The sequence below is a fragment of the Plutella xylostella genome, chromosome 17 (genome assembly GCF_932276165.1).
Source record: "Plutella xylostella chromosome 17, ilPluXylo3.1, whole genome shotgun sequence".
NCBI lineage: Eukaryota > Metazoa > Arthropoda > Insecta > Lepidoptera > Plutellidae > Plutella > Plutella xylostella.
The window spans coordinates 10,768,243-10,782,226 of record NC_063997.1 but is presented as its reverse complement, the minus strand read 5'-3'; the positions used below and the strand labels follow the sequence as shown (position 1 = coordinate 10,782,226).

General features: G+C 41.6%; 1 protein-coding gene across 1 annotated transcript in view; it reads right to left on the bottom strand.

The window, feature by feature from the left end:
- Positions 1 to 10: 10 nt before the first annotated feature.
- Positions 11 to 13,984, bottom strand: part of LOC105396133 — a 48,112-nt gene continuing 34,138 nt past the window's right edge. The window contains exons 10-24 of the mRNA XM_048626668.1: positions 13,530 to 13,674; positions 13,178 to 13,286; positions 12,810 to 12,933; positions 12,199 to 12,319; positions 11,090 to 11,330; positions 10,656 to 10,777; positions 10,164 to 10,302; positions 9,490 to 9,646; positions 8,841 to 8,987; positions 7,821 to 7,904; positions 7,351 to 7,498; positions 4,999 to 5,137; positions 4,537 to 4,628; positions 3,887 to 3,968; positions 11 to 3,378 (exon numbers count right to left, since the gene is read on the bottom strand). Coding sequence (XP_048482625.1) covers positions 3,243 to 3,378; positions 3,887 to 3,968; positions 4,537 to 4,628; positions 4,999 to 5,137; positions 7,351 to 7,498; positions 7,821 to 7,904; positions 8,841 to 8,987; positions 9,490 to 9,646; positions 10,164 to 10,302; positions 10,656 to 10,777; positions 11,090 to 11,330; positions 12,199 to 12,319; positions 12,810 to 12,933; positions 13,178 to 13,286; positions 13,530 to 13,674 — 1,986 coding nt within the window. The 3' untranslated portion in view covers positions 11 to 3,242. The remainder of the gene's footprint in view (positions 3,379 to 3,886; positions 3,969 to 4,536; positions 4,629 to 4,998; positions 5,138 to 7,350; positions 7,499 to 7,820; positions 7,905 to 8,840; positions 8,988 to 9,489; positions 9,647 to 10,163; positions 10,303 to 10,655; positions 10,778 to 11,089; positions 11,331 to 12,198; positions 12,320 to 12,809; positions 12,934 to 13,177; positions 13,287 to 13,529; positions 13,675 to 13,984) is intronic.

Genomic DNA, 13,984 nt, shown 5'->3' with positions numbered 1-13,984 from the left:
ATACGGTTTCATCATGGACTTACACACAAATACTTTTGCGAAATCTGTGTTAATTAATCATATTCGGATACGATTCACACCACACAATAAGTCGATAGACACATCGAATTTAATAGGGAATATGCATGTATTTTTATATATTCCTATTCGACAGTTTTACACCGCTTTATTATATTTAAAAATTCAAAGCCAAATAAAAAAAAAAGTTATTTTAAAGAAAGTTAAAAATTTACAACCAGCACGACCACTTTAAACGCCCGTCATTTTGGGCGCGCTAGGTGTGTCGTCACAGTTTCGTTTCACGGCTCAGAATAATGATTATAATAATTATTTATTTGCTCAACAATAAATTACAAACAAAAATATTGATGAAGGCATAATTTTGAAATAACAAAGTTTATTAAAAATCATATTTGACCTTTATTTGAATGACATGCATATTCCCTATTATGGGATATCTCTAAAATCGAGAAACTCATAATGTCATAGGAATCATCTTTGCTGAAACCAGGTATAATCGCCACGTCTATACCTATGTTTATTTATGAAACACTTTTAAATATTCATTTGGATTTAAAACGTCTTAGAGAGCATTGAATACTGCGTGCATTTTTTCTTAAATAATACATAAATCTCTATCTTCCAAGCTTAAATCGCTACAATATGTTTCTCATCTTTACAATAAATATACTTAAACGTTATACCTAAATCTAACTAAAGCTTAATATGTCATGGTCACTAATGTTGCGATTTACAACTGCACTAGCCAATAATCTTACAATTATTTCAATACGATGTGACTAAAAACTTCATTAAATGCGTAAATATTTTATTTTGATCCTTCATTGCCTCACTAGCGCCACAGGTCAAGTGGTGACTTTAAACAACAATAATGTGGTTTTAGTAAGAATCATAAAATAACAAGTAGTACTCGTTATTCTATGGTAAGAATGGGCGTCACTGTGTTTGCATATTATGTGTGTCATGAATATGTGATAGGCTTTAATTATTCCGTATCACTATTAAAACAATACATTATTTTGTGGTGGGACATAAATCTCTCGATATTCCTATACTTACAATTATTTCATAATAAAATGATTACACGCTATCTCTCTGGACATTAGGCACTGACTAAGACTATAGTTAAAGTATAGAGGAAACTTTGAAATAGATCCATATTTATTATTATGACTAAATGCCTACATTCTTGAAGTTCTTTTTGTGATTATCAACTTGACTGAGGTCAACAGGCACTTATAATAAATTATATGTACACAAATAGACTATAAAACAATAAGCTGCTAAACTGAGATTTTTTTTTGTTTAATACATGTTTCTAAGATACTACAAATAATAGGCCTGAAGTATCCCATCTATCCGCATCAATATAATTTACTTTAGATTCATCAGCCCCGTAAAATGCGACTGCGCGTAGCTGTCATTGTCCACCGCAAGCAATATTAGCCATTATTTCTTAATTCGTGGAGGCGTAAATTGCATATCAGCATCACGACCCATCACGCCTCCATTGCTGGGGCACGGGTTTCCTTCCAATGAAGGAAGGGTTGAGGCCTAGTCCACCACGCGGGTTAGTGGACCCCAACATAACCTGCCTTGTTCTGAGTGAGTTGTCGGGTAAGTGGACAACCCGACTGTAAAGATATTTTCAAGCCGCCCGAAGGCCTCTTACTAGGCTTAACGATTGCTGCCGAAACATATCACTTTTACTATTTCTAATCGTCGCCCGTTTCAGGCGCAATGGCATTTTACGAAGCTTATAATACAGAAGACTAGTTATCCCACTGTTAAGCATGGATTTTAATAACAGAATATTATAACTTTCTTAACCCCTCACCTACATCAAACTTAGCTCATGGCAGTGCACACAAGGCATACAGCTTATATTCACGATTATTACTGTCGTACGTACATAGATCATTTCCAGATTTATAATAAAATGTATTATGTTATATTTAATTTCACAACATAAATATATGTGCAGATTTATAATATAAATCATAATTATGTATAATTCATATACTTACCTATAAAATCTATGTATAACTAGGCACAAAATGTTACGTTGCAAAAGAGTAACGTATTTTTCACATAAATATATCGGGCAGTTACCATCTATTGCTTTGTCATTCGAAATTAGACCTCAATTGATTATAAATGCATTTATGTAGTTATTTTATGATTTTAGTTCCGTAATTTAATAATTATTTTTATTACCTACATGGTTTTAAAAATATTGAATACAATGATTGATTACAAAAAAGGTTTCCAAGTAGGCCACTGATTCTTTTCGGTTCAAAATTATAATAAATAATTCATCTTTAGCAGCCATTTACTCTTGTTTAATTTATTATTAACAATTGACCTGTTCCATTTCTTTTTAACCCTCTTCAAAAACTGCTTTGTGATCTTATAATATTTAGAATACCGTTCAAAATTCTAGTTATTTCTAGAAAAATAAAAAGTTAATTAATCCTTAGTCTCATTCTTTCCAGTCAGCCCAATTTTTTTTTCTCATCACATTCCTATATATTTGAGGAACTTTAATAAATATGCTACTTTAGAATTGCTATTCAATAAAACTTCAAATAAAGTCTATATCAGAGCGAAGCAACTCTATTATCTCAGCACTAAAGTTTAGAATGGCTAAGGCAAATGCTACTTTTATTTATTGCAATATTTTACATTGCTAAACTCAGGCGTAGTTTCAAAGTGTTTCTTATGTCTAAATTATGGGGTAGTTTGTAAACTCTACCTCTCATAAATACGTTTGTTCGGGAACGGAAAACAATTAACATAAAAAATGTCTTATAGATACAAAAAGGGGTCTTTAGGGTTCGGTTCTAATAATTTTGAGAGCTACAAGGTTTACCAATCAGTCAATTTTCTTCTCTGCATTACAATATAACCGTTGTGGCCTGCACATAAATATCAATTGACGAATTCATTTTTATCTCATGGGGTAGTAGGTATATTATTTTGTTAGAATACTTACATCGACGAAATATTATTTAGGCATTTTTCTGAAGAAATTCACAAAATAATAATAAGTAGATACAGCAGTTTTAAAAAGCATATTTACCGCTTAAAGCTTTCTTGTCATGGTATTCTGGAGTCTATATCATCACACATAACGGCGAGCGGAGCGACACGGAGAACTTTTGTCACGTCTTAACGTGCGCCCCGTGCTAGCCCTGCAGTTAGTCTTACAACTGTATGTCCTACACTGAAGTCCCCATGTTGGCCCGCTCGGAGTCCAGAGTGACGTCTTCAGGCGACGCTAGGTCCGCTCTCAGTCGCACGCCGCGACCCGTCAGAGTCCAACGACAGGCCGCGCGCTCCGTACACGCTGACACTCTGTGGGTTTTTTTAAATATATTAAATGACAGTGTCACTTTTTTATGGAGGTACTATTGAGAATCGGTCGGTTGCCAATACTGGTTTTGGGTATTATGGCCGTGTGTGAGATGTCCCACATTATTCTATTTTATTCAGAGAGGGGGGTTAAGATCCTATACGTGGCTCCCTCGAGTGGAACCGTTGTACATGACCTCTTAATTTCAGCTCAGCCAATCTAGCCCCCGAGTGAACTGGAGTAAACCGCAAGCCTGGGTGTTGCAATGGCTTTGATAGGCCTTCTGTTGGTCAAAGCATACATTTATCTTCAAATTCATAGAGCTTTTTGACACTTTAAATAGGTTTAAAATTTACGTTATGATATACGGATTTCAATTTAACTTTATGACTGACGTAAAGAGTTGAAACTCGTGTGTGTGAAAATAATTTTTAACCTTGTTGTAAATTAACAATACGGTGTATGAATTTGGGGGAATGTGTTTATAATACGTATAGTTAATGTAGTGACCTGGAGGCGTCAGGCTCGTCCTGTGCGTCGTCGCTGGAGCCGCTGCCCTGCTCGCTGCCGCCGCCGCGGTACCGCTCCACGCCTGCCAAGACAATAATCAATAGGTTAGCAATATGACATTTATGCCGATTCGATGTGAAGGCAGAAATTTTAATTTTAAGGCTGTCAAAAGCTGAATTTCTTTGATAAAAATTTGACACTATGAGTTTTAGCGTAAATGTCATTTTTGCTAGCAAAATGTTTGACAGCGTTAAAATTAGAATTTGTGAGCTAGAATAGCTACCAATATTACATTATTATATTTTGTGGTTACGGGTTCTTCAACTTGGGGTGCATGAAAGGGGCCTCCCCGAGTGTCGTATCAACTGTATTTGTTTAAGTTCAGGGCACCCTGTGCAGTAAGCAACTAACTAAGCTAATTGGACTGGCTAATACTTTAAACAGTGACAAACCATAGTTCAGCTCTAGTATTTGTCACCGACACAAGAAGATGGGCATGGGTTCTTTAGTGGTAGACAGTTCCATGAATGGTTCGCCAATAAAAAGACTTTCATAACTAGTATCTCCCTCCGTTCTTTAAATTTCTTAATGTCAAAATAGATGCACATGCAAACATAAACCTTGTAACATTATCCAAAGGTTCTATTTACCTCTCCGGTCGTCGGTGTCGGGCGCGTCCTCCAGTTGCTTCAGCAGCTCGGCCACGAGCGGGCAGTCCAGCGGCACCGGCGTGTCCGCGTCCCTGAAACATACAGGTATAGTTAAGTAATGAGATAAGTGTCCTCCATACCCTACCCTTGTCTATGTTGATGATGAAATGCAAGACACGCGAAGTACATCCATTTACTTTATGTAGGATCCTATGGTATCTATAGCATGATGCAAAAGTAAGGCCCAAAGGAGATGATTGGGCATCAAACTTTTCGAAATTGGTGAAAAAATATCCAGTCTCCATAGGTTGTAAGAAGTCATGTGACCAATAAAATATCTATTACTTAGCATATTTTTTTTCGACCTCTTTTAAAAGACAGAACTAAATCATGATCATCATCTAAATAAAATCTTGAGTCACCCACTTTTGTAAGACCTGAATTTTATTAGGGCATGCATACCTATTATACAGCACGATGGCGGCGCGCGGCGGCGGCGGCGCGGGGGGGTGCGGCGCGGCGCGCGGGGAGAAGGCCCCCAGCTCCAGTGAAGGAGCTGCTACTCGCGGCACTCCTAGAGAGCCCCATTCTATGTGCATGCCTGTGGGGAGAGAAGTTATTGAGGTGTTTGTAGGGAAACGAAAGGGTTTTCACTATCTGGATGAGAGAAGTCATTCAGGTGTTTGTAAAGAAACGAAAAGGTTTTCATAATGAGTATGGTCTAACTGAAGCCATCAATAAGAATCTATCATAAAAACAAAAGATAAAATAAAGTTGCACGATAGCATACCTCACGCAGTAGTGGCGCTGTCGAGGCACACCTCCGCCTGCACCTACTATGCGGATGACACCGAGGACGCTATCGGCAACCTCGCTAGAACGGCAATAACAGCACCGAAGAAACGGATCCTCGAGTACAACCTAAAGATGGCAATAAAAAATCGGGACAAAGAGGTCGTTGCCCAGCAATCAAGGCTTTTGGCAACGCAAAATGGAGCGGAATAGGAGAATTTTGATTTTAATTTTATATTGACGGCCAAACCGTATTGCATGTATTTTATAGTTTTGTTATGTATAGTATATAGCATGTATTGTATAGTTTTGATATGTAGGTATTGTATAGTATATCATGAATTAATATTATCTGTATAAGAACTAACCAATAAAATTAAGATAGTTTTAAGAACACTGTCACACATTAACACCAGGCAAAACAACAGCGATGACAAAAGGAGTGTGTGGCCACTGACAGGCGTCTGTTAAGTTCTCTGAAGACAGCTGACACTGGCCCTACCCTCCAAATGTTTGTTGCCATTATAATGGACAACATTTCAAAAAACTAAAGCTGCTATAAATCGAAAACCATTTCGAGATTTAGCTCTAAAGGCCACAAAAAAAATGTTTTTGTATTTTAGGATGTATCATTTTCGAGAAAATCATAAAATAGTAAAAAAGTGCTGATGACGTCATGCATCAGGTGCGATGCATTTTGATGATCAAAGCCCATAGATTTAAAAACAAAGTAACTGTCACTTTCATTTTTGATTGACGTTGACGTTTTATCGTGACGTTGTTGTTTATTTGGGTCATTTTCATTAATTCTGTTCTGACTCTTTCTGACTATTTTTTTTATTTATTATTAAGAGATGACCTCTATATAATATATCCCAGAGCATGCCACCGCCTACACAGTTGAAAAAGTGCTTCTGCTTTTTTTTACATGATAAGTACCTACTTTCCATCATCAGAAATATCAATGTCATTTGAAAATGACCCATTTGTTGGTTGGCATGTAAACAAAGTTTAAATGTCACTTGTCAGTGTCATTTATGTTTTTTTCGAGACTCCGGCAATAGACAAAAATAAAAATTGAGCCTAATATGTGAAGTCACTTCCGGTTTTAAAATAATTAACTTTAAAGTTAAAAATAACATGCAAAAATTAATGTATATACAAAATAAAAAAATACGGGTTCACTAATTTTCTATAAACTTTCCGAATAGCTAATAAAAATATAGGGTAAAGAAAATGAAATGTTGTCCATTGTAAGTGTGACTGTGTGAAACAAAGAAAAAAAAAAAAAAAAAAAACAAGAAATGCACAATTGGGGGTTTTTAGTCGGTTAAAGGCCGACACTACCTGGGTCCCCTTCCCAGGTGTCTGTGTAAATTTTCCTCCAGGAGTGCAAAAAAAAAAAAAAAAATTAATAATATAGAGGTATATATATATAAAAGATAAAATATATATATTATAAGCTTCCACATTGAGTAGTGAGTAGTTAAAAGATGAAGACAAAAAACAACCAAACTCTCACAATATATTGATCTCTCAAAAAGGCACGGACATAAAGTCTGTGGAGTGATAATAAAATCTTTAAAAAAAAAAAAAAAAAACTGAAGCCATCGTGTTATGGCTTTTATAAGTAGTACAAAGTTTATTTCTTCACTGGAGATCGCAGACTCGTGAGCCTGTGCCATAGATAATATAATAATAGTAAAGGTCACTAAGAAGGCTGAATAGAGAAAAAAGACTTGTTTTTGCACAACCACATGAACTTTGGTTTGTTACAGTAGTCCAAAGAGTCATCTACGCACTAGTTAGCTAGTGAGTAGGATAACCCTCCTTCCGTTGACCCAGTCACGCAACAGGGTAAGCTCCTATCAGTGAGCGGGCACGCTGCAGGGTGAGCTATTACCAGTGAGCCAGTCGTCGCGGCCAGCACGTCGGGCGGCGCCTCGTCCGCTCTATCAGTGAGCGGGCACGTGCAGGGTGAGCTATTACCAGTGAGCGGGCACGTGCAGGGTGAGCTATTACCAGTGAGCCAGTCGTCGCGGTCGGCCAACACGTCGGGCGGCGCCTCGTCCCGGCAGAGGGCGCTCCACGCCGCCGCGCCGGGGCCGCACTCTAGAGGCACTCGAGGACAGCCCTCTTCTAGCGGCACTAGGATGTCTGAGTCGAACACCTGAGGGGGTAAATGGAGGTTAGATTCTGAATAATTCAATTCAATTCAACTGGTAGAAAAGTTAAAATGTTGCCATATTTCGACCGAAAAAGTTTAAGGGTCACTTTTACTAAACGCTAAACGTATTGATTTTAAATATATTTTGTACTAACTGACAGACATTAGACAGGCTACTAAATACGTTTAGCGTTTGGTGCTATTCCACCTAAATGCAGTATTTTAATTGTACAATAATAAAATTAATCAATAAAAAACCCCTTCTTATTATACTATTTTTTGCGACACCCTGTACTATTCAATAACAATCAAAGCCCCCACTAACCTCGAGTAGCAGAGTAGCGGCGCGCGACCAGCCCGCCTGCGGGTCATCTTGCGCCAATTCCCGCGCGGCCGCTTGTAGTGCGCGCTGGAAGACATCGCAATCTGTTAGTAAGTCTGCCAGTACTAGTAATAAGTAACTATAGGTGCGGAAATTCAGATGGGTCTTTTCTTTGAGTAGCGGAAAGTAAAGGAGACCGTGTATGGCGGTGGGTTAGTGCAGCGTGTGTACCGCTAGATGATAACTCTTCTGCCTAAAATTCGGTTAAATTTTTCATTTCTCGAACCGTACACGACAAACGCAATGTAAAAGTCAAGTCGGCCCCTAATAGAAGTAGTTTAGTATATTGGTTATACGTATTTATCCCTGCTCACGGGAAGTAAACTGATAAACTCCCACTGTGTATTCTTCTATTGTTAGGCAAATATTCAACAACAAAAGCAAAGAAAAACTCACGTCGGTATCTAATAGAAGTCGTTTATTATATACAATGTGTTGTTTTTCGAACCCGACAAACTTTAAGGGTATATTCTACGAGTGTTTTCATCGAGAAAACACCCCCATATGTGGGGTCAAATCTCACTCCTTCTGCAGCTGCAGGTATGTGAGGTGGAGCTACATGTGTCTATATACTACACTATATACACTGACCCGCAGGTCGGGCGCGGTCATGCGCACGCGCCGGCGCGCCGCGTCCGTGAGCGCCAGCGCCAGGTCGCGCCGCCGCGCCGCCACCTTCTCCCGGAGAGACGCCGTCAGCAGCCCGCACTCCTTCTCCAGCTCTAGGTATGTGAGGTGGAGCTACATGTGTCTATATACTACACTATATACACTGACCCGCAGGTCGGGCGCGGTCATGCGCACGCGCCGGCGCGCCGCGTCCGTGAGCGCCAGCGCCAGGTCGCGCCGCCGCGCCGCCACCTTCTCCCGGAGAGACGCCGTCAGCAGCCCGCACTCCTTCTCCAGCTCTAGGTATGTGAGGTGGAGCTACATGTGTCTATATACTACACTATATACACTGACCCGCAGGTCGGGCGCGGTCATGCGCACGCGCCGGCGCGCCGCGTCCGTGAGCGCCAGCGCCAGGTCGCGCCGCCGCGCCGCCACCTTCTCCCGGAGAGACGCCGTCAGCAGCCCGCACTCCTTCTCCAGCTCTAGGTATGCGCCCGTCTGTAAGGGGGAGAGAAAGGTGTTAATAATATTACAATACAATACACTTTATTAGCACCAAGAACAAAAATTACAAAAAAATAAATACTTAAAAATAAAACAGTACAAAGAGGCGGCCTTATTTCTTATAGCAATCTCTACCAGACAACCTTTGGATGGACGTGAGTGAGTCTATATGATTGTGAGGTAGTTGTGGTGCAAGTATATGTCGTGACAAAAGGGGCGTGATAGAAATTAAATAGCAAAAGAAAGGTCGCAATGCGTATGTCCCTTGTCGGTAGAGGTAAGATAGGAGGTGTATACTGACATGGAAATCTGCACTGAGAAAAGTTTCTCTGCGAGATGACACATAATGGAGTTCCATGTATTAAAACACCTGTCTCATCACACTGGTGTCACGTTGCCGTCACGTCGCTGTCCTGTCACGCATCTATATGGCGGAACCTTAAGATAAACCTCCTTGCTTTATTATCTGCACTACTCAGCTGCTATAGATACTCACACTAGCTATCTGCACGGAGAAGGGCCCGAAGCAGGCGGCGACGAAGTGGCGGTAGTCCCGCAGCGGCTTGTCCACAGCCGCCTCCGCGCGCCGCGCCCACGCCACTAGGGCGTTTTGTTCCGCGCGCGCGCAGATGGCGGCTAGGGCGCCGCCCGCACTGGGGAATTAGAGAAAAGGATGTTAAAAATCTTTTTTAACTATTAATGTTTGTTAAAAAAGGCAAAGCTTGTTTAATAGGGTACTAATTAGTACCTTTTTAAACCAAGCCTTAGCCTTTTAGCCTTATTTTCCAAGATTTGTCACTAAAACAAACGTAGCGCGCATAAAGCGCTTAGTGCGCCGCTCGCGCTGCGGGAGTAAAGAGAATGTATGTTAATAAAAGGGTATGGTAAGCTGAAAAGAGGTGTCATTCTGAACAACTGTGATTGCACTTTTGCTAACCAAAATACCATCTCTCGAAAGTTACTGGTACCACTTCAGCTCTTGGTACTTCAGCCGAGTCCGCAGCAACTTGTTTTCATGTTTGCATACAGGATAACATTGTTTGCCGACCGAATATAGTCAGTAGTATAGTTTCTCGGGACGAATGGATAACATCTTAGAAATCTGGCACCCTGGACTCAACTACCTACTCGTGGATTTATATCAACTTTTTATTATTTAGTTCTATTAACTTGAGCTGGTGCACGGCGCGCGGGGCGCTGTGGCGGCGGCAGTAGGCGGAGTCGTGCGTCGGCGCGCGCCCACAACGGGCCAGCAGCAGGAACGTCAGCGACTCGTAGCTGCGACGCACCCACCAGCGAGTGACACCGCCTGGGGTTGAAAAGAATACATTTTAAAAGGTAGGTACTCAATATTTGCCAACAATACTTAGATTAATATAGAAGCCTATCCAGACTGTAACGAAATATGAAGCTAAATAAAGGTATTGGGTATAAAGGGCATCGGTAGTGCTATAGAAAATAGTATGCGCTGGAGACGAGCCACGCGAGGCGCTTTGTAAAAAGATTAGTTTCCCACATCCAGATTCTGGCGCCCTTCTAAGCTGCCCCCTAAAGCCGGGCAGTTATATGCGTCCAGAATTTACCGTACAAGCTGAATATAGCTAAGGCAAATTCTTCTAAAACAATTTAAACAGCCGATAATGGAATTTCAAAATGACTTACCAATGAGAATGAGTAACGAGCAGATAGGGAACATGACTAGAGCTGTGACGAGCGCCGCTATCGGCTGTAGGATGCCCAGTATCAGTATCCTCCAGATCAGCACTTCGAATAACACGAACCATCTGTGGAATAAAGCATAACATTACTAACTTGCACTGCTTCTCACAAAATAATTCTAAAGTTTCGAGACTAATAGGTAAATAATCACACTATATCAGCTACTTGTTATAAACCATGTTATAAAGGCGAAAGTTTTTTTAAGTGTACATATTATGTTTGCTACTCTTACAAGGGAAAACCGCTGAACCAATTTTAAGAAAACTTGTATGTTAGAACCTGAAATCCTGTATTCACAGATAGGCAACTTTTTATCCCAGAATTCCCACTAAAAACGCTCTAAAGCTCCCAAACATATAATAAAACACTAAACAAACCTGTTCAACCGCTTGGGATCCGGACAGTCCAAGTCATACACTAACGCATTAGTCGCGTGCACAGTCAGGGCCAGCGGCGGCGCCCACAGCGGCACGGTTACCGCCACCGCCAGCGACAGCAGCGACACTACCACCACGGCTATAGGGAACAGCAGGAGAAGAGCTATGGAGCCGAGAGCGCCGACCACGCCGTAGTTCCAGAGGCGGTTTGCCTGCCGACTTAGGCCTTTGCCGAGGAGGCCTGGGGAAGAAAACAGGGTTTGTTTAAGTGAGTGAGAAATCTTGGAAAAAGGCAAAGGTTTTAGTTAAAAAGAGTTCATACAAGATTTATATATAGACTGAGGCCTTTGCCGAGGAGACCTGAGGATGGAAACAGGGTTTGTTTTAGTGAGTGAGAAATCTTGGAAAAAAGGCAAAGGTTTTAGTTTAAAAGAGTTCATACAAGATTTATATATACTTCACCAGACAGTGAATGAATGAAAGTAATCTAATCGGTATTGATCTCCAATCTTATTCGATCTTTGGTCACGCTACTCCACGTTTTAAGGTTACCGTTCCGTTCACCAGTCAGTGAAAGAATGAATGAAAGTAATCTCACCAGTGTCGGGCTCGGTCTCGAACCTCGTCCGTTCCTTGGACACGAGCCTCCACAGCAGCAGCAGGCGGCACCACATCGTCTGCGTCTCGTTTCTTTCATTCAGTGAATGAATGAAAGTAATCTCAACAGTGTCGGGCTCGGTCTCGAACCTCGTCCGTTCCTTGGACACGAGCCTCCACAGCAGCAGCAGGCGGGACCACATCGTCTGCGTCTCGTTCCGTTCAGTCAGTGAATGAATGAATGAAAGTAATCTCACCAGTGTCGGGCTCGGTCTCGAACCTCGTCCGTTCCTTGGACACGAGCCTCCACAGCAGCAGCAGGCGGGACCACATCGTCTGCGTCTCGTTCCGTTCAGTCAGTGAATGAATGAATGAAAGTAATCTCACCAGTGTCGGGCTCGGTCTCGAACCTCGTCCGTTCCTTGGACACGAGCCTCCACAGCAGCAGCAGGCGGGACCACATCGTCTGCGTTCCGTTCAGTGAGTGAATGAATGAATGAAAGTAATCTCACCAGTGTCGGGCTCGGTCTCGAACCTCGTCCGTTCCTTGGACACGAGCCTCCACAGCAGCAGCAGGCGGGACCACATCGTCTGGGTTTCACTGTTGCGCTTCGGGAATAGCGTTCCGTTCACCTGTGAGTTAATGGATTCAGTTAATATTTTTGTAAAATTGTAAACAAAAGAATCGGTAGGAGGGACCAACTAGCCTGTAACCTGTATGGGGGTTATAAAGCTTGGTTAGAGACTTGATCAATGCCAATTTGTACATTTATAGATTTTACCGCTCTACTTCAGTCTACTGCAGTCCAGCATTCTCTACACTAAGGGCAGTTTTAAAACCGACGGCGTAGTGAGAACTATACTTTGAAAAATATAGCATGAGACCTATATTGTTTGATTGACAGATCCTTACAAAATATAAAATAGTTTTCCCTTAAACATTAACAAAAAATAACCAATAAAATGTATGGATTTGATATCTGTCATAGAGAGCGGTGGTAGCCCAAAGGTTCCACTCGAGAGAGCCAGGTGCAGGTACATTCACCCCCACAGAGAATAGAATAGACAGCTGTCATAGGGCTCATACTATATTGTACAAAGTATACAGTCTAGCTAGACTGACCTGAGACAGTTCCCAGTCGGGCACGAAGGGCGCGGTCTGCACGAGGGTGCGCAGCGACAGCGGCGAGCACCACGGGACCAGCACCCCGAACAGAAACATCAGGTTCCAGCCCCAACTCCACGCTCTGTGGGGGACAAATACAAATTGCAGTTAGCAAGGATAGGACCATTCAAGTTGTTTGGACCGAATTGTAACAACTATTGTCGGGTTTATCACGTCGGGGTCACCATTTTGAGGGTTTATTTATAAACAGTAACAGCCAGGTCAAAAATAAATAATAAGCTTGTGACTATCATTGATCCATTACCTTATAAACACATAAGAAATCAATTACACACACTACTACATTGCCTGCACTGACTACTGACCTATGTGCAGTGTGCCTCAGTCGACACAGAGGCCAGCTAGTAGACGTAGTGCGAATCACCTCCTTCTCCACCACGAACACCGGCTGCGAGGGGTCTGAGCGGGGCGTCACTGTAATAGATAAATAAATAATTAATTAACTATAAATAGGTATACAGTTATTCTTACTTCTTGAGTTAGGTAAATGATATCGCTCTGAACTAGCGCTCGTGGAAATTAAACAAACAGACACAGCTCGTAAATAATAATAAAAACAACTGTGAACCACTGTCGATCCCCACCAACTTTTTCGAAAAGTCTCTTTAAGAGGGCAAGGTCCCAGCCCTTTGGAAAGCAGCACCCTGTATACAGTACCTATGCTGGTGGCGCGGCTGCTGAGCACGGTGGGGACGGGCTCGGCGCGCCCGCGGAAGTGTCGGGTGACCACCCAGTGTGACGGGCACCAGATGCGGGTGGACCAGGTGAACTCTCGGGTTGGGGTCTTGGCGGACTTCAGCTCCTGGTGGGATGAGGATGATAGAGATTACTTAACAACTTAACATTCACATTTATGTAGAAACATAAATTCACACAGCTTATGCTTATTTTTATACCGGGTGCAATAATGTATATATAATAGTAAAACCACCAAACGTACACGATATAGGTTTATTTCCATGACTTTCAGCATTATTCATAGTTTTAGCAATAAATTACATTTTTATAATCCACAACTCGAACCACCATTTTTCATCCCACAAACCCAATTGCCTCCTTTTTCTGACATCTCGCCTGACATCTATTCCCTTCTGTCAATCAAATGTCAGTCT